We start from the raw sequence: 20879 nt of genomic DNA, 5'->3' as shown, positions 1-20879 counted from the left end.
GCTGTTCACAAGTCGACTTATTGTCTGCTGAGGCATGGCATCCCACTCTTCTTGAAGGGCGGCCCTCAGGACATTGAGGTTCTGGGGTACAGAGCTCCGAGCCTCTACACGGCGACTCAGCTGATCCCATAGGTTTTCTATGGGATTCAGGTCTGGAGAAAGTGCAGGCCACTCCATTTGAGGTACCCCAGTCTCCAGCAGCCATTCCCTAATGATACGACCTCGATGAGCTGGAGCATCAAACACCTGATGTGAATTTTGCCGTTAAACTCCTTGTTAGAAAACAGCAACTTGTGCAAAAAGTACTGAAACATTGAACAGTTGGACATGTGCATTCAAAAGTTTACAGAAGGTCACATTAAGTTCACCTGTAAAGGTTATAATGCATTTTAGGTTCATCCTGAAATTTCACCCGAAAGCCAAATATCCCTAACTTTTTGTGAGTAGTGTATATATATATATATATATATATATATAGATATAGATATAGATATAGTTATTGATATATGTAGATATAGATATATATGTGTGTATGTATGTATGTGTAGCGACTATTATAATAAACAAAGAAGTCGCTGAGAGGCTGAGCTTAGGGTGTTTGCTGATTGTCCGACACGCTGTACAAACAAAATATTCGCTGAGATCAAAAAATACGTTTAACGAGTTTTATTAAAGAATTAGAACAACTTATTGTAACGTGCTCAAAGTGTAAAAAAAACAATCACAGCGATCAAAAGCAAAAACAGCGGTCAACAAAAAATACGGCCTCTCCCGTCACTCACCCTCTTTCTTTGTTAGATCTCCCGCCGTGCCAGTGCCCAGGTGATTATATTAACTAGGAGGTTACCACCCATATCCCTGTGACCCAGTTGCTGTGATATTAACCAACAAAAAAATAACAAAATATAATAACCAAAATAACCCAAATTTAAACCACAAAATTACAGTTCACCATACATGGCTCCTACACACCAGCCCCTAATTATTGTGCTATCACCCAATAATTACCCACATTATGCACAATAGGAGTCATGAAATAAAAATAATCAATCCACATAATCACTTTACATTTCTTGTCTTCTTCCTTCCTCCCGATCCTGTGAAAAGTCATAAGTCAGTAGGGCCAGAGGTTACCAGCACATAGCCCTGTAGTGATCTGTGATCTTCACAGTCACTGTCAGTCAAAGTGTCAAAGTTTAAGTCAAAGGTCAAAGCAGAGGTCAAGGCATCAATCCACACCAGCCGCTCCACATCCAGCATCAGCTTCCTGTAGCAAACAGACCTTGGTTATAGGCCGATCCAGGCAGCTACTCTTTGTTTTGATGCGCACCTGACGCACAAAGCCTCTTCTGTCCGGAAAAGTTTGCAGGACTCGTCCTATGACCCAGGAGTTACGAGGTGCTGTGTTGTCCGCTATAAGCACCAGATCTCCAGGAACAAGATTGCGCTTCACTCCTGACCATCTCTGTCTCTCCTGCAATTGAGGCAAGTACTCTTTAACCCATCTCTTCCAGAACAGGTCTGACATGTACTGAACCTGCTTCCATCGCCTGCGAGCATACATGTCAGCCTCCTGGAAGACTCCTGGTGGCAAAGATGGTGAAGCCTTCAACAGCAGCAGGTGATTAGGTGTCAATGCTTCCAGGTCGTGAGGATCCATGGAAGCTTTTGTAATCGGTCGGCCATTGATAATGGCTTCCACTTCACAGAGTACTGTGTGAAGGCCTTCTTCATCCAAACTCTGTACATTCAAGGTGGAATTGAGGATTTTGCGGATTGATCTAATTAACCTTTCCCAAGAACCTCCATGATGGGAACCAGCTGGGGGGTTAAAAGTCCATTTTATCCCTTTCTGAAGGAGGACGTCATTAATCTGTGCCTGATTCCACTGCTCAACGGATGCCTTCAATTCACGTTCTGCTCCTACAAAATTTGTCCCATTATCAGAGCGCAATTCACGTACTTGGCCACGTCTCGCTATAAAGCGTCTGAGAGCATTTATGAAGGCGTCAGTATCAAGTGAAGGTGCCACTTCAATGTGGATTGCTCTTATGGCCATGCAGGTGAAAATTACCCCATACCTCTTCACAACACTCCTTCTGCTCCTCACCTCAAAAGGTCCAAAATAGTCCACTCCAACCCGAGTAAATGGAGGTTCATCTGGAACAATCCTTTCGGAAGGTAAGTCTGCCATCTGCTGAGACACTGGCTGAGCATTCAATCGTCGACAGGTCACACATTTTGACAGAACACTCCTTATGGCTGCACTAGCTCCCGTGATCCAGTATCTTTCACGCAGCTTGGACAACATGTGGTTTCTCCCGCTATGTCCCACCTCTTGATGGACATGTCTCAGAATAAGGGTTGAGATATGCAAGTCTTTTGCCAGTATTATGGGATGTTTAGCTTCTACTGGCATAGATGACCTACTGAGCCGACCACCAACTCTCAGAACACCATCCTCCATTAGTGGGCAGAGTTTGTGGATGTGACTATGACCCTTGACACTTTTGCCTTTTCCCAGCATGGAGAATTCCTCTGGAAACCTCTTCCATGATGTTACAGCAACCTCTGAGAAAAAGGCTGTAATCTTGCAGAGCTTTTACATCCTCATTTTTGATTGATGGCCATGAAAGAGCTCTTTCCATGTATGCGGATGCAATCTTCTGCTCATTTCCGAACTGCTCCTTTAACAAAGCTTTTGCTTTAGCATATCCTCTCTCAGACTCCATGTGCTGGCAGCTTCTTATCAGTTCTTTGGGATGACCTTTTGTGTGCTGTTCCAAAAAATACAGTCTATCACTGTGATTCGCTGTGTTCCTCTCCACACTGTTTTCGAAAGCTTTCACAAATGTATGATATTTTAATGGATCACCATCAAACACTGGTATCTCCCTCTTAGGTAACGAAGAAAGGCATTGCTGCTGTACCAACAGTGCTGTGATCTCATTTTGTTTCCTCATAATGCCAAACATATTGTTTTGATCTTCATTTGGAACAATATTTACCTCGAAGGCATTTCCATCTTGCATTTGTGTTCTTTCTTGAGAACTGTGATTCACTGCATGCAGCTTGGGTTCATAGGTGCTAAGTGACATAAGTTCAGGATAAATTAACTGAGATGGATTTTTCTCCTTAGGTCTTGTTCCTGCCTCTTGATGAATATATTTGATTTCCTGTTGTGACATTTGGGGTACAAATGTCTTTGCTTTAGCACTGAGGGTCTGTGCTTTCCCTTGTCCCTTTTCCAAATAGGAGTTCATTCCATCTGAGCGCTTAGTTACAGAGGTTTTCCCACTTAGGATGCTCCGAGACTTGAGCACATTCAGTTTAGCCATGTTTGCTGCAATTTCCTCATCCAGTTTAAGCTGCTCCTTCCTTTTACGTAGCCGTTCCTCCTCTTCTTCCAGTTCATGTTTGTCTTTTAATAATTTTTGCCTCATCTTTAAAGCTGCCAAGTCAGCCTCTGCTCTGAGACGTGCAGAAGAAACACTGGAAGCAACAGACTTTCTTCCTGCAGCAGAATTTTGTGATTTGGAACCTCCGCTTCCCACATTTGACACACTGTCGCTTGGTTTTACATTGTCTTGCATGTCATCTGTATTGATTATGGAAGCAGCTGATAGCTGAGGTTCATCAGCTGTTGGAGAGGATATTTGTTCATTCATTTCACCAGAATCAGCTTGAGCATGAAAGACGTGGATTAATTCCTCTGGTTCATTCAACCATTGTTCAACATCCCTTTTAAATGTATTGCTGTAGCCCATAATGCTAGAAAACCATTCATTGTGTCTTTTCTGTTCTTCCTCAGGGAGTAAAGGAATCAACATGTTATGTGACATGGTGGCATTTTCACAATATTCAGTTAAACTCTCCAAAAAAGATTGTACCTGTGAGACATTTTCCTTGTTTCTCATGAATGATTTCATTTGTGGTATGAGCCCTTTAACTTTATTCACACTCATTTTCCTTTCCCGTTGAAGCTTTTCAATTTTATTCTCCATAGCCTTTGCAGTGAGCTTTGATTGCCTTTTTCCACTCTCCATTTCAGCACTTGAAACAACAGCATTTATTTGACTCATTTTCCTCTTTTATTTCCTTTTTCCAGTTCCTTTTCAATACATTTGTGCATCCAAACACTTCCACAGACCGAAAGGAAATTCCTCCAGAAAACGTCACATACACATCAGCAGCGCAGCGGCAACTTCAAAGAGACAAAGCTTAGATTCCTCATCTGACAGCAAGGAGAATTTACAGCACCGGATCCACACAATCAATGCCAGCAATCGGGATGACCACTCTCCCAATCGGTTCAATCAAACAATTGTCCCCAATGGACTCAGAGCAGAGAATATGCAAGCCGCATTCCTTCCATTATTACACAGCTTAATGCGCATATACACCGGTAAGCATACCTGGCTTTTGAGTGCTTCTCCCGATGTTGTAATAATTGAGAGCCGGTGCCTTCCTCCGTCATTTATCTCCGATGATCCGTTCTCCCATTTGATCCTTGAATCCCCTGCGCTGTCCGGTGTTGTTTTTTTTTTTTTTTTTTTTTTTGTTGACAAAAATGTAGCGACTATTATAATAAACAAAGAAGTCGCTGAGAGGCTGAGCTTAGGGTGTTTGCTGATTGTCCGACACGCTGTACAAACAAAATATTCGCTGAGATCAAAAAATACGTTTAACGAGTTTTATTAAAGAATTAGAACAACTTATTGTAACGTGCTCAAAGTGTAAAAAAAACAATCACAGCGATCAAAAGCAAAAACAGCGGTCAACAAAAAATACGGCCTCTCCCGTCACTCACCCTCTTTCTTTGTTAGATCTCCCGCCGTGCCAGTGCCCAGGTGATTATATTAACTAGGAGGTTACCACCCATATCCCTGTGACCCAGTTGCTGTGATATTAACCAACAAAAAATAACAAAATATAATAACCAAAATAACCCAAATTTAAACCACAAAATTACAGTTCACCATACATGGCTCCTACAGTATGTATGTATGTATGTATATATATATATATATATATATATATGGGACAGTTGTCTTGTTACTGTTCTAATATTTTTAGTTCTCAAATTAATTATTACTTATTAATTTAACCCATAGCCTAAATATATATATATATATATATATATATATATATATATAGTATTAATTTAATATTTATTTAATGTTTATTGCATTTAATGCCTCTAGTAACCAGGGGTTACACTACAGTCACACACTGCAGGCTGCAGCTGCTCGTGTGTGTGTGTGTGTGTGTGTGGCAACAAACTGTAAATATGGGGCTTCCTATCTATCTAGCTATCTGTCTGTCTGTCTCTCTGTCTGTCTGTCTATCTATATATATATGTGTACACACATGTATGAAATTTGTTGAATATTTGTATGAAAATTTAAATTTAATTATATCTACATATTATATATATATATTAATTAGTTGGTTAGTTTATTAAATTTCTATATGTTTTCTATTTTATATATCTTTTAGTATATTTTGGGGTTTTGTACCACTTTTAGGGTATGTAAATGTTTTTCTTTTTTCTTATAGCCTTTGTATGAAGCTACTTTATTTATTTATTTATTTATTTATTTTCTATTTTTTGTGTTTATTTTTCTATTTTTTTTTTTATTTCTCTCCTCTTTTTGAGAGGTATATTTTGTGTAGTGTACTGTTTTTCCTGTGCAATGTCTGGACAACCTGCTGCTGGGACAGAAGACAAAGAAAGAATTTACCAATTTGGGGGCAATAAAGTGTATCTATCTATCTATCTATCTATCTATCTATCTATCTGACATGAGTTATCTGATAATATACATCCGAAAATGACGGTGCAGTTATTCTGATGCTGTAGGTTTGATCTCACCTCTGTGTTCAGGTATTTTTGCACCTTTTGCACATTTTCACTCTCTGTCAATTGTGAATTTTAGACTTTTTTTTTTTTTTTTTTTAATGTCCCTCCTCTTTAGTTACACACCAGTGCTTTGATTAGCAGAGGCTTTTTTTTTTTTTTTTTTTTTTTTAAATGTCCCTCCTCTTTAGTTACACACCAGTGCTTTGATTAGCAGAGGCTTTTTTTTTTTTTTTTTTTTTTTTTTTTTAATTATTTCAAAAAAGCCTCTGAGTAAACATTAGCCCGGATGAAGCAGTGAACGCTACCTGGAGGGTTAAATTACAGTTGAATATGTTTGTGTGAATATATTTCACCATCAGCGGCTCCCACACCTCACTGACGTCTCTGTATTCACGGAGCTTTTAAAAGCGCCACGGGATGAAATTATTGACATCAGTTACATTTCTTTCCTCCTGTTCACGCAATTCTTTTACAAGGGCTCTGTGGTGAGACTGTCCCGACAAGTTAAGCAGATTTTGCCAGAATAAAACAGGATGTCAGATTATTTCCCTTCAAAATAAAAGCCTGTCATTCAGTATAGTTCACCTTGGTGTTTGTTTTCCACTGCATCTCTTGTTACATGCTTGTAATGTAATGTAAACTATATTTGGCTTGAGTCAGCTGCTCTATTTCCATGTAACTACAGATGAATACACTTTTTTTTTTTTTTTGCCCTTATGTTTTTCATTCCACTCCAAAAAGTCCATTTACATTCCTGTGACTCATTTTTTGACCTGTTCAGCCCGCCTGCAGAGAACATCTGCACATAAGGACTCCTGTAAACAGCCCTCACCTTCAAGTGTGTGCCTGATATTTATAACAAGTAAACAGCAGCCACTTAATGCTCCAAAATACTGTCTGTTCCATCTTGACTGTCCACAAGTGTCGAAATTTGTCTTTGGCTTCACATGTTGGTTAAAACACATCACAGTAAATCACAACACATTTATAAATTATAGAAAACACAGCATGCAGAGTCCAGATGATAGTAACAGACCTGGTCTTTACCAGTTTATCAGAGTTATTGCATTTGGTATGAAAGAGATGTTATGAATGTATGGTTGCTGCATTGGCTCTGTAGCGCCCTCCTGAGGGCAGTTTGATGGGGTCTTTAAAGACAGGATGAACAGGATCAGACACAATTTGTCCGTTTTTTTTGTTTCACCTGCATTTTATGTCATATACACCCTAGTTGTCTCTGCTCTGTCCCAGTAATTTGATTTGATATATATTTTTTTTCTTAATATAATGTAAAAGACATGACCAACAGTGGTAGTGATCAAACATGGGTCTGCAAGTGTGAATTAATAGTTGTTGTTTATATTGTGGGGTGGGTGTCACGATGTCTAATTAAGTATTTTTCTATGATGTTTTCTTATGCTGTGTTGTCTGTGATGTTTTTATGCTGTGTTTTTTTCTGTCGTTGCTGTATTCTGTATTTATTTTTACTGTAAGGCGACCTTGAGTGCCATGAAAGGCGCCATAACAAATAAAATGGATTATTATTATTATTATTATTATTATTATTATTTGTTCATAATTATGGAAAGTCTGTTTTTATAGTCAGACCCCAGCTGCCCACACCATGTCCACATGTTAAAAGTTGAAAAAACTTTCAGTAAGACTCCTGAAATGGTCTCTAAAATGTTCTTGCTTATATCATACAAATCCAGTTTCCTGATTAGGTACGAGTGCTGGATAACTTTTTAAAGATGTTTTCTGTGCTGGCTGTGAAACTCAAAGTGCCATCAGAAAGGCTCCTAACTATTTAAACTCCTCTGCTGTTTCAACAGGCTGATCAATAATATGAACAGGTGGAAAACAACAGCAGGCAGCGTGGTGACTCATAATAACCAGCTCCTCAGTCTCAATGTCTTTATTAAAAACGGGCACTGTCAATCATTATCTATCTTGAGCTTTAATAAAACATGGATGCGTTTTTATTATATGGGTTTTATTATATTCCAATACACTAAATACAATACAATAACAATGTTTAAAAAAAATGCAAAAGACACTTAAATGCGTGTGTCATCAGGGCTTTTATTTTTAAATCCCTTGCCTGAAGTCATATCTGTGTTATCTGTGCGGGCTTTGCGCCGGCCTGCTCCCGCGTTACGGCCATTCTCCACTGCGTTTACACCCGTTTTCGTGCGTAACGGGGTAGCCCTTTGACAGGCCCCTGGTTTCCGCGTTTTTTTTTTTTAATTATTTATTTCCGTGTAAACTGCAGTCTTGATATAAAAACATTGATGGTTGATAATTTAGCCCGGCGTTGAGGGCCCCGGGGAGAACTAAAACAAGGACTCTAAACACGCGTAAAAGCTCGGTTTTTCTCCGACGACATGGCTCGACCACGGCCGCGGGACTACAAGGCAGGAGATTTGGTTTTCGCTAAAATGAAGGGATACCCGCACTGGCCGGCGAGGGTGAGTCTGGGATGCAGCCGGGCTGGGAGCGCAGGGAGGCGGGGTCGACTTGCACAATACAGCCGCTGCTTCGCTGGGGAAACCTGGAGGGATGCTCCGGTGCGCTGCGTCGGCTTGGGCCGGCTCCAAAACCCCGATTTGGTGCACAAACCCTGGCCACTGACGACCAGAACATGCACCAGAGGAGGGCCTTAGTTATTTTTGTAATGGAGGATAGTCATGTGGAAATGTTTTTTTTTTTTTTTTTTTTCTAATGAGGAATAAACAGAGCAGGGTTAGGTGATGCAGCAGCTGTTCCTCCCGTTTCCAGCTCTAATCCCCCGAGGTTCATTTGTAAGGAAGCTAATGTGTGATTTTAGGCTGTTACGCGGTTCATCTGTGAGGCTGGCTTTGCCTCAGAGGGGGACTGCTGTCCGACACACTGTCAGACATTAGATGGCCTCAAAATTCAAAATTCAATGGCGCACGTGGGCTGTCATGTCAGAGTTAAGGGGAATTTTAAATGAAGGACTGACACGTTTCATTTTCAAAGAAGTTACCATACACATCCCTCCTCTCTCTCTCTCTCTCTCTCTCTCTCTCTCTCTCTCTCTCTCTCTCTCTCTCTCTCTCTCTCTCTCTCTCTCTCCCTCACTCGGAAAAAAAACAACTAAAAGGGAAAAAATAGAAAAATGTAGATTTGCTATTTTAAAAAATGTATATCAGTATAAACAGATGGGAACTATATTCTCTCTCACTCTCAGTTATAGTAGGTCATTCAGTATATAGTTATATACAGTGTGGAAGTAATACATAGTTATTTACAGTGAGTTAATTCTCTCTCTCTCTCCCTCTCTGTTTCCCTCTCTTTCTGTCTGTCTGTCTCTCTCTGTCTCCCTCTTTCTGTTTCCCACTCTCTCTCTGTCTCCCTCTCCCTCTCTTTCTCTGTCCCTCTCTCTGTCTCTGTCTCTTGCTGTCTCTCTCCCTGTCTCACTCTCTCTGTCTGTCTGTCTGTCTGTCTGTCTCTCTCTCTCTCTCTCTCTCTCTCTCTCTCTCTCTCTCTCTCTCTCTCTCTCTCTCAGATTGATGAGCTTCCAGAAGGAGCTGTCAAGCCGCCTGCCAACAAGTATCCCATCTTCTTCTTTGGGACCCATGAAACGTAGGCACACTTGTGTTCTTTTTAAAATAATAATAATAATTATAATAAAAGTGTAGTGCTTGCAGTATAATTAAAGCGTCATGGGGTTGCGGTGCAGTTGCAGTTGCACTGGGAACCCTTCAGTTTGTGCCACATGGCCCGGTGTTATGATTATAAGCCGGCGCTGAACGACAGTCAAAGTTTTTCGGAGGGCTGACATCGATAACCAGTGTTTTCACACTGAAGCTGCTGACAGCTGGTACTCTGTGCCTGTAGTTAATATATTTAAATGTGATCGTTTTTCATGCCAAAGAAAAAGGACAAAGCTTTTCAGTTCCCCTCTGGAATTTTTACTCTGATCAGCCTCGAAACAGGAGTCAGATCAGCCACAAAAACTCTCCGCTGAACCCAAACTAATGTGGATAATGACCCATCGTTTTTGACCATAATTTTTTTTTGCTTCATATTGAATGGCTTTTCCTAATTTAATGGAGACAAGTGGGTAAACATTGAATTAACACAATGATATGTTTTCAATGTCCTGGACACATTTGGAACTCATCCATGTTTCTCTGGGGTCTGTTTGACCTCAGGCTGTTTTTTTAGCTGGACCAAACAAAATATCAACTGTTTAACACATTTGTTTTAGCTGTTCTGGACACAGAGGGACTATAATTTGACATTTATAATAAATAATAAAAAACTTCCCTCTGCTTTAGAGCCCTCACCTGACCAAACCACACCTGTAGCAGAACCATTGATAGTTAATGTGACATTTGAGAGAGAAAAACAAGAACTTCAGTGTATCACAGGGTGTGAATAGGCCAGGTTATGTTTTATTTAAAGGGATATTTAGATAGACAACAAGACACAAACCAGAAGACACATAACTGACTGACAATTTTTATTATAATAATTTTCTGGAGGTCTAAATTACCGGGGTGAAATCAACCCCAACTGATAACAAATGCCTTCCGCCCATTGAGCGCTGGGATAGGCTCCAGCAACCCCCCGTGACCCTTGTGAGGATAAGCGGTTTAGAAGATGAATGAATGAATGATAACAAATAGTAAATTTCAAGGTGACAGGAGAGTTAAATGAAGAATTCATTCATAAAAGGGCGTTGTTAAACCGTTAAATTAATCAAATTTGTCGAGCAAACAGGCTTTGTTTCAGGTTTGACACATTTTCTGTGTAACTGAGGTCAGCCAAGAACTTCCATCACATCAGACGCGGGCAGACACTGACCGGCCGATATCTAATCCTGAATTAAAGGCCAGTCGTGACAAATATCGGTATGACAGTCTGACCCTGGTCTCAACACTCTAAGTCTTTTCCTCTCCGAATCTCCTCAGTGCATTCCTGGGCCCGAAGGATCTTCTGCCCTACAAGGAGTATAAAGACAAGTTTGGCAAGTCCAACAAGAGGAAAGGCTTCAACGAGGGCCTGTGGGAGATCGAGAACAACCCGGGAGTCAAGTTCACAGGCTATCAGGTCAGCCGGCAGTCTATTATGTCTGCGCTGTAGGGAGAAGGCAGAGGGAGAAAACATGAGGGGGCTCGCAGGGATGCCAGACAGGCTCGGCGCTCCACAAAGCCGCATTGTTGCCTTGCCAAAACTATAAGACACAAATAAAAGAGCCGTTCAAAGCAGAAGGCGGCTGAGTAAGAAACTTGGATTAATTATTCTTGCCTTGCAGCCTCACGTTGATAAATTGGGAGGATTCACGTATCGGCTGCTGGGACGGGGCATGAGTTATAGCTGATTTTTTTTTTTTTTTTGTTTTTGTTTTTGTTTTTAAATACCACAGCCAAGGTAAACACATGTAAATGTCACTAATTGCACACACTGGTGTTACTTTATGCTCCAACTTCATCCTTTTTTTGAGTTTGAGCATTTAGATCTACTGGCTCTTGTAGTGTGTGTGTGTGTGTGTGTGTGTGTGTGTGTGTCCACTGTTCACCAACTAGGATTCAGCGTGTAAATGAGTAAATGCTGAGATCAGTGGTTCTCAAATGGGGGTACGCGTACCCCTAGTGGTACATTGGAGTACTGCAGGCTGCATTTGAGATTTTTTAAAAATGTTAATTAAAAAAACTACCGGTCATAAGTCTTAAAATAATTAGCCTTCGCTATAACAAGTTCATTAAAAATGTAAATGTAAATGTAAATGTATGTAATGTGATAAAACAGAAAAAAAGGAAAGTTTTGAGAATCACTGGCTTAGAGGATGTGCAGAGTCTAGCTACAGTCATATAATTCATGCTTCTCAGACTCATCACCCTTGTAAATGTCTTTCACACACACACACACACACACACACACACACACACACACACACACACACACACACAGGCCATCCAGCAACAGAGCTCGTCAGAAACAGAAGAGGGGGGAAACGCGGCCGACGGCAGCAGCGAGGGAGAGGAGGGAGACTCTGTAGAGGAGGAAGACGACAAGGAGAAGCTAAAGGGAGACAAGACCGGATCCAAACGGAAAAAGACGGCCACATCCAAGGTACTTTACTCCAGCTGGTCGATGTGATAACGCTGCAGTGACAACAGTTTAAATGTAATCGGAGCATTAAGGAGGAAGTGAGTAGAAGTGGCCTGAGATCATGTGCAGGATGCTGGGTGCAGGGTGTTGGGTGCAGGATGTTGGGTGCAGGATGCTGGGTGCTGGGTGACGTGCTGTGTGTTGGGTGCTGTGTGCTGGGTGTTGTACAGAGTGCTGGATAAAGGGTGCAAGGTGCAGGCTATAGAGTGCTGGGTGCTGGGTGACATGCTGGATGTTGGGTGCTGTTAGGTGCTGGTTGTCATGCTGGGTGCTGGGTCCTGGGTGACATGCTGGGTGCAGGGTGCTGGGTGACGTGCTGTGTGCTGGGTGTTGTACAGAGTGCTGGATAAAGGGTGCAAGGTGCAGGCTATAGAGTGTTGGGTGCTGGGTGACATGCTGGGTGTTGGGTACTGGATGCCGGATGTTGGGTGCTGTTAGGTGCTGGTTGTCATGCTGGGTGCTGGGTGCTGGGTGACATGCTGGATGTTGAGTGTTGTACAGAGTGCTGGATAAAGGGTGCAAGGTGCAGGCTATAGAGTGTTGGGTGCTGGGTGACATGCTGGGTCCTGGGTGACATGCTGGGTGTTGGGTAGGGGTGTAAATCACCAGTTTCATCACGATACAATATGATATCGATTCTTTGGAGAACGATGCAATATCCGATATCACAAAGTTTGCCACGATACGATACGATTCGATTCGATGCGATTCGATTTAGGGGCCTGCGATCGATATGAGATGATATAATGTGCCGATTTAATAAAATCAGTTACATTTATATCAACACACAAAAAGCAACTAAAATATTTTTTAACAATTTTATTTCTGAGCTCTTCCAGACATCAGACATTTGAATGAAAAACAGTTTACTCTTTTTTTTTTTAAATAAAAACTAAAATAAAAAATAGAGTGAATAAAGTGCCACATACTAAATGCAAAGGCTTTTCCAGTTAACTTAAAGTGCCATTAATTACCTTTCAATTATGAACATAAATCATAAAGAAAACAGTTTGAAAATATGAATGCAGTACAGTCTTCCTGCATCATAGATTTCCACTACACTTTGGGATATACATTTTCTTAACCAAAGAAACTCCAGTTTAAGAACAGGTTTGAACAAATAAAGTGTAAACAATTCCATATCTCTTAACTTTATGCCCAAGAGGGGAGTGGATGTCCTCGTTGTCTTTTTCTTGGCTGCTAGCCATAGCATGCCTTGCGCGCTGCAGCCCTCGGCTAGTGTTGTTTGAAAAGAACCCGCAGGACGCGAATGGAAATGGTGACATGGACGTGCCGGCTGTCCCTCGCTATAACGCGGTTCACCTTTCGCGGCCTCGCAGTTTAGCGGATTTTTTTTTAGTGCAATTTTGCATGCTTTTTTTTTATTATTATTTATTTATTTATTTTTTTTACACAGCGCATTGTGTTCTGCGTCCTGATTGGCTAAGGGACTGTAGACCATTGTCAATCAATCTCCTCCGTGCCGTGTCTCCTGTACAGTACAGAATGCGTTCATTCTATAATACTGGACTTATTTTTCTACGAAGGTTTGAACTTTGAGAGTTTAAACAAGAGAGAAAAGAGAGAAAATGTCAATGCCTGTCTGAGAAAAGTGTATAAAGTGTGTAGTGAGGGGTTTTACAGCCTTAAAACATCTAGAATAATTGTAAAAAATAAAGCTGACTACTTCGCGGATTTCGCCTATTGCGGGTTATTTTTAGAACGCGATAAACGAGGGACCACTGTACATGGATGTTTGCGCTTTGCATCGATGCTTTTACATCATTAATCATTGAATCAATGTATCGATGTATTGTTACACCCCTAGTGCTGGGTCCTGGTTGCTAGGTGACTTGTTGGGTGTTGGGTGTTGAGTGCTGGGTGTTGGGTGCAGGTTCCTGGTTCCTGGGTGCTGGATGACATGGTGGGTGTTGAGTGCTGGTTCCTGGTTCCTGGGTGCTGGTTCCTGGGTGCTGGATGACATGGTGGGTGTTGGGTGTTGAGTGCTGGTTCCTGGTTCCTGGTTCCTGGGTGCTGGATGACATGGTGGGTGCTGGTTCCTGGTTCCTGGTTCCTGGGTGCCGGGTCCTCCTCTGTGTGACCTTGCTGTTCCTCTGAAGAGCTCGGCCTGCGCTGCGAGCTGGGCACTGACACACTGTGTTACTGTATTAGAGCATAAGCCATCGCCGCTGTAAATAGAAGCAGGTTGAAAAAGTCACCCGCATCCCACTCCTCGCTTAGCAACCGCTGTTGCCTAGCAACTAGGCTCCATTACGCACAGCACATGTGGTGCATCCGAAGGAATGTGTCGTTGCCGGAGAGGAGTAGCTCCGAGAGAGTCCTGTAACATCGCTGAGGTGCTGAGAGGGTGTGTGTGTGTGTGTGTGTGTGTGTGTGTGTGTGTGTGTGTGTGTTCAAAAGAGGTAAGGTCGCATCTCCTCTCTTAAGAAAATATTACATTTGCCCTCCATGTTTAGGGGTAATTTAAGGGTTAGCTTGTTCAGCCACCTCCCACCTCTGACAGACACACTTGCGAGGACACACACACACACACACACACACAGGCCACTGCCGAAGCTACATTTTAAAATGGTGTTGTTGAAGCATTTAAGCATCCAGCAGCTTGTGAGTAATGTCAACTGGTCAAAAATGCACTAAAAGGTCATTTTAAAAGGAATAAAAATTGATGAGTAATTGTAAAAGAAATTGCTTATGAATCCTCATACAATCCATTTAAAATAATTATTGTAATTGTAATTTGATCTTTAAAAAATGTATGAAACAATATTTAACATAACTTTCTCTTTTATCATAAAAGATACTTTTTGTGAAAAATAACGTTCAAAAGCTTTTTTAGCTCACTGCACAACCACCTACTCCCACAAATTTCTTCTCAAACTAATGCAGCCTATTAGATTCTAGTTGTGCGAACCCGAACATCATTTCTAAATTTCTGTCTGATCCCGAGGGTCGGGTATCCTCGCTCTCTTGTCCCTGTGTCACACACCTCTGTCTGTTTCTATTGATGATGATGAGGATGATGATATGATCTTCATTTGTATAGCACCTTTAATAACAGAGTTTAAAGTGCTTTGACAGATAAAGCAAAGCAGAATACTCAGAAAGCCAAATAACAACAGAAAGGCCAAACAAGAGTTCAAGTTCAAGTTCAAGATTTATTCGTCACATGCATGAATGTACAGGTACAGCAGCAGTGAAATGTAATTGCAACAACTCCGGCACTGCGCAAGTAAAAATAGATAGAATAAAATAGTTAAAAAAATAAAAATAAAAATAAAAATAAAATAATAAATAATAAATAATAAATAAAATTAAATAAAAATAAAAATAAAAATAAAAATAAAAGTAAAATAAAGATAAAATAGAAAATATATATAACATTCCTATATACAATCTACAACCTATATACAAGCAATACAATACAAAATAAAAATAAAATAAATAATACAATACAAAATAAAAATCAAGACAGGAAAACAAAAGATGCAGGACACAGTAGAGAGGAAACAGACGGATGTTGAAAGATAAAGACGGTAACAGAGATAAGAGGCACTATTTTATGTATGATGATGGACGAGTGGAGATTACATCATTCAAACTCAAACCGCGACGTCTCGTAGTTCCATTACAAGAGCAACAAATGGCTCCCGCAAGGCGCATGTCGGCCGCGTTGTGATTTATCACGTTACTCCCCGGGTTTTATCAGCCGCTGCAGAGACACAGAGGCCGTGAGTGGAGGATCTGGGTCAACAAACCGAGGTCATGTCAGCGCGAATCTGTGTGAATCCAACTTTTCCTGTGTCCTGATGTCCTGTCCTGTGTGCGTGTGTGTGTGTGTGTGTGACAGAAATCATCCAAGCTGTCGAGGATCTCGTCCGGAGAGGAGGATCTGGAGAAGGACGGGAAGGATGACGACCAGAAGAGCGGCTCTGAGGGAGGAGACGGCGACAACGACATCATCCAAAACACCACCGACAACAAGGTTTCATAAGCGCCTACGTTTCCCGCTTTTTCACTGTTCACATCACTGTTCACATCACTGTTCACATCACTGTTCACATCACTGTTCACATCACTGTTCACATCACTGTTCACATCACTGTTCACATCACTGTTCACGTGCTTAACGTCAGTTTTGCATCATGCAGGATATTCAGAGGTCAAGAATCCACGTTTCATATTGTAGTCCTTCCACAATTTAATGGTTTCAGGGAGTTTTTTTTAAATTTGGCTCACCAAAATACTATAGTTTTTGGCAGATTTGCCCAAAAAAAAAAAAAAAAAAAAGTATTGCACAAGCAGTTAAACCACCAGCAGCTCTGGCAGGTTTGCAGCTGTGAGTTAAGCCTTATTGTCAGTAGGCTTAAGTTTGGACTAATATGAAATCTAGTTCCCGTGAATGGATACTGCAGCATGCTGATGTGGTGGTAAGTTTGTTTGCCTCGGCGAGAAGTTGGTAGAGTTTGTTAAATATGTCACTTTCAGTCACATAAATGCTTTTTAGCAAGCCATCATTTACGATAACAGGGATTAAGGATTAATAAAGCGACAGCATGGTTTTACTCTGTTAAGGATTCATTGTTGAGCCTTTTATGATCTGACACACACAGACGAGGGCGGCGCTTTCTCCCGTTTCTCTGGAATAACATCGATCCCCGACACATCAGTCAACGTGTGGTTCGTCCCCACGGAGCCTGATGATGCACACAGGCTTGTCTGCCTCTTTAAAAAATGAGGATTGGGCGCACTTCATGTTCATAAAGTTGAACTGAACTACATGAACATGAAGTCCAGTCAAAGTGTCAGATATGAATCCAGATTCAGCAGCAGCATCGTGGAATTCTCTCCTCAAATGTTTTCAGAAACATATTTTATAATAAGTTTGATCAAATTGACGACAGAGTTGCTGTTTTCTCGACTGTCCCCCGGCCGTACTGTCCAATCAGCTTCGGCCTTTCTGTGGTCTAACTCGTTGTTCGGACAGCTTTGGGCTCCAGTCGCACGTCTTCACGTTTGTTTGATGGATTTGGTGTGCAGCTCCTGTCTTTCTCTTCCGGTTCAGATGCTTCTGGTTCAGCACAGTCTCTGTCGTAGGGTTGTGTGTTGTTGAAGCATGCAACGCAACACTGCCCGCATTTACACACAGGAAACCGGCAGTGTGCTTTCCAGATTCGGGACAAGGCGACTGAAATAGTGACTTACAGCAGCTGCTGGTTTCAGATTAAAATGTGAACAGGATGTATTGGGCCTTGTTCAGACTGCCAGCCCAATGCTCGATGTGTGTCATCGGTATCAGCTGATAAAGACTTGAAATATTCGTATCGGTCTGAAATGAAAATTTCTGCCGATATCACAGGCCAATAAGATGACATTTTAATTCTGCCTAAATGCTCGATGTTCCAGTGAACATGTACAGTTTGAAGAGCATTGTGTTTTATGTCATTTTTTAAATGGGTTTTATTTATGTGCCAGTGGGACTTCACAATAAGAGCAGACATAATGAAATGTTAATTTGATTACAGGAGAGACTTGATGTTTCCTGCAGTTAGACCAAAAAAAATATGTGCATATATCAGTATCGGCATCGACCAAAAGAATTGGAAAATATCAGCATATTGGATATTGGCAAAAATTCTATATAGTACAACGCTACTTTTTTGTCACATCCAGATTATAGATTAGATTAGATTAGACAAAACTTTATTGATCCCTTTGGGCAGGTTCCCTCAGGGAAATTGTGGATCCAGCAGCATCACAGTACAATTAAAAGATAGCAAGACAGCACACAAGAAAATAAAAATAAGAAGTAAAAGGAACTATAAATATACAAACTGCAAATGTACGAGTGTAGAGCAAAATGGTATGGTATATGAGTATATATATATATATATATATATATATATATATATATATACACTACTCACAAAAAGTTAGGGATATTTGGCTTTTGGGTGAAATTTATGGAAAATGTAAAAAGTTCACGCTACAGTGATATTATATCATGAAAGTAGGGCATTTAAGTAGAAGCATGCACTGGTGATTTCCTCATCTCAAACAATTTCTTGAAACAAAAGCCAACAACAGTGGTGGATATACCACAACAAAAAATGTCAGTGTCAATAACTTGTCATGTGCCCTTGAGCATCAATTACAGCTTGACAGCGACGTCTCATGCTGTTCACAAGTCGACTTATTGTCTGCTGAGGCATGGCATCCCACTCTTCTTGAAGGGCGGCCCTCAGGACATTGAGGTTCTGGGGTACAGAGCTCCGAGCCTCTACACGGCGACTCAGCTGATCCCATAGGTTTTCTATGGGATTCAGGTCTGGAGAAAGTGCAGGCCACTCCATCTGAGGTACCCCAGTCTCCAGCAGCCGTTCCCTAATGATACGACCTCGATGAGCTGGAGCATCAAACACCTGATGTGAATTTTGCCGTTAAGCTCCTTGTTAGAGAACAGCAACTTGTGCAAAAAGTACTGAAACATTGAACAGTTGGACATGTGCATTCAAAAGTTTACAGAAGGTCACATTAAGTTCACCTGTAAAGGTTAGAATGCATTTTAGGTTCATCCTGAAATTTCACCCGAAAGCTGAATATCCCTAACTTTTTGTGAGTAGTGTATATATATATACACAAAGTGTGGATGTTGACATAAATACTGGCATTGACATTTACATTAAATTGAATATTAAGTGTGTTGATTATATTTATTGTTGATTATATGCAGATTGATTTTTGAAAGTCTGGACAGAAAAAAACCAACCAAACAAAAAAAAAAATGCCATTTTTGCAAATTGGATCCAAATGACATTTGGAGGAGGTTTGAGTCGGGTTTCTGCAGACGACCCGCCTGCAGTCTGAACAAGGCCTTGTTGGAGAGTCTCATTAATTTTAATGCGCAATTTTTCTGTTGTTGTTTTTTTCCTTTGTCAGAATCAGCTGCTCAGAGAAGAACATTAAGTGCAGAGGACACGTAAGGGGAAGTCATTCTTTGTAGCTGTGATGTCGGAAAGGTGAAAAACTACAACATGATTTCTCATCAGCACCGTCTACTGGCCACCACTGCCACCTCCATTCATCTGCGGGACTCGTGTCTGTGTGTGAGGGATGCACCGATACTGACGCTGGTGTCGGACACCAGGTCCATGTCAGGGTCACAGCTGGGCATCAGAGAATTTTCTCCAGCGCCAAAATTTTATTACCAAGGAGCAGCTTTAACACATCAGAAATCCAAACAAAAAAAAAAAAAAAACACTTGATTTTCTGTCTTTGTCATGTTGGAACGATTGAAACCATAAATCACTTTTATCCAGTTAACCCTGAACGCTTTAAAGATCGGAGTAAGAGAAACTACATGATCTTTAAAACTTCCACCTGCTAACGCCAAAGTGTGCCGTGTTGTTGATACCAAGAGAATCACCGAGCAAAATATTCAAAGCTACAATAATCAATTTCTGTTCACTAGGGGGCGCCAGGAGTCAGGGCACAAACAAGCAAAATGAAGAGGCCAAGTCAGACTTGCCATCCCTCCTGATTTTCCCTCGAGACTCCTCATGTTTTAACTGTGTTAGCTGGGATCTTTTCCATGCAGTTAGAAAAGGAGGAGAGAACACGCTGCACATTCCATGCTTTTAAAGGGACATTACACTCAACTGAAGTGAGGACCCTGCAGACTCAACTGACAAGTGGAAAAAACACATCATGTGATATTGAGTCTACATGGTTCTCATGGTCCACACTTATTCCATATTTTGCCAGTTGAGTCTAAATGGTCCTTGCTGCAGTTTTTCATGGTGCAGCTTTTATTGTGAAATTTGGAAAATGACAAAAAGTAGCACCAACAAAGTAGAAGCAGCTTCCTCTTCTCATCTTTGCTGACTGAGCTTTTATTGTGAAAGGCTCCACAGTCTGTCAGTGATCATCTGTTCTCTGTAATGGATCTGATTTGAAATGTAGTGAAGGTCAAAACTCAAGCAGAAATGGACTGAAGGAAAAGTCAAATTACTGACTTTAAAAAATACTCACAAAAGTAAAAACACACAAAAAGCTTAAAAGTCAACCCCCAACTCATAATTGTCTCTATATCTGGAGTCTCAGGGTTGGCAAGTACGGATGCAGGCCGCCTCAGGCGCCTCCTGTTGGATGCCCGGTGTTAGTGTCGTATGGAGGCCAAAGAGGGAGCCCAGCCTCTGTCACAGGTTATTACTTTATCATTTTAGCGTCCGAGGGCTGATTGTGTCACAGCACCTGCCCCTTTCGACACGATGCCTGCGTCCCAAATGGAAAAAAGAGTTGCCCTCTGAGACAGGAGGGCTTCAAGTCATGTCCCAGTGACTGAGACAGACACCATTTTGGACACCATTTTCACCTCTGTCATGATATATCAGAGGTGAAAATGGTTTCCAACATCTTGCCGAAAAAAGGGGATTTTGCCGAAAACATTGGAGTATTCCTTTAAACAGAAAAAAGTACAGAGAAAAGGCCAAAACGGGTCAGATGTGGTATCTTAGCGACGGCGTGACGCTCGGTGCCTCAGCAGTCCGTCCAGAGGCTCCTCGTGCCGAGGATCGAGGCAGCGGCTGCTCGGCGGTCGGGACGCCGTCACTGTGAAGCTGTTGTGCAGGGACTCTTGGGTGTTTGAGAACAGCTTTTATAAGGTGAAGGAAGGGGGCGGAGCTTAGAGTCAGGCCGACGTGGACAACAAGCGAGGTGATGACAGCGGCGTGGCCGGGGCACACCAGACACCAAACAGACACCAAATGCCACATTTAGGAACCGATGTGGGATCAGAAATCGATTATTGTAGCTTTAAGCGTTTCTGACTTCTGCTGCACGCTGTATTACCCACTAA

At 41.4% G+C, this 20879-nt stretch overlaps 1 protein-coding gene across 1 annotated transcript; it reads left to right on the top strand.

Annotated features, from left to right (window-relative positions):
• Window positions 1-8052: 8052 nt before the first annotated feature.
• Window positions 8053-19633, top strand: hdgfl3 (HDGF like 3). Its single transcript, XM_030046624.1, has 6 exons — window positions 8053-8331; window positions 9393-9469; window positions 10804-10942; window positions 11804-11965; window positions 15873-16007; window positions 18962-19633. The coding sequence occupies exons 1-6, from the start codon at window positions 8248-8250 to the stop codon at window positions 18986-18988; spliced, it is 624 nt and encodes a 207-aa protein (XP_029902484.1). The 5' UTR covers window positions 8053-8247; the 3' UTR covers window positions 18989-19633.
• The last annotated feature ends 1246 nt before the right edge of the window (window positions 19634-20879 follow it).

Source organism: Myripristis murdjan, chromosome 3 (genome assembly GCF_902150065.1).
Source record: "Myripristis murdjan chromosome 3, fMyrMur1.1, whole genome shotgun sequence".
Classification (NCBI taxonomy): Eukaryota; Metazoa; Chordata; class Actinopteri; order Holocentriformes; family Holocentridae; genus Myripristis; species Myripristis murdjan.
The sequence above is the reverse complement of the archived record's forward strand: the minus strand, read 5'-3'. Positions and strand labels throughout refer to the sequence as shown.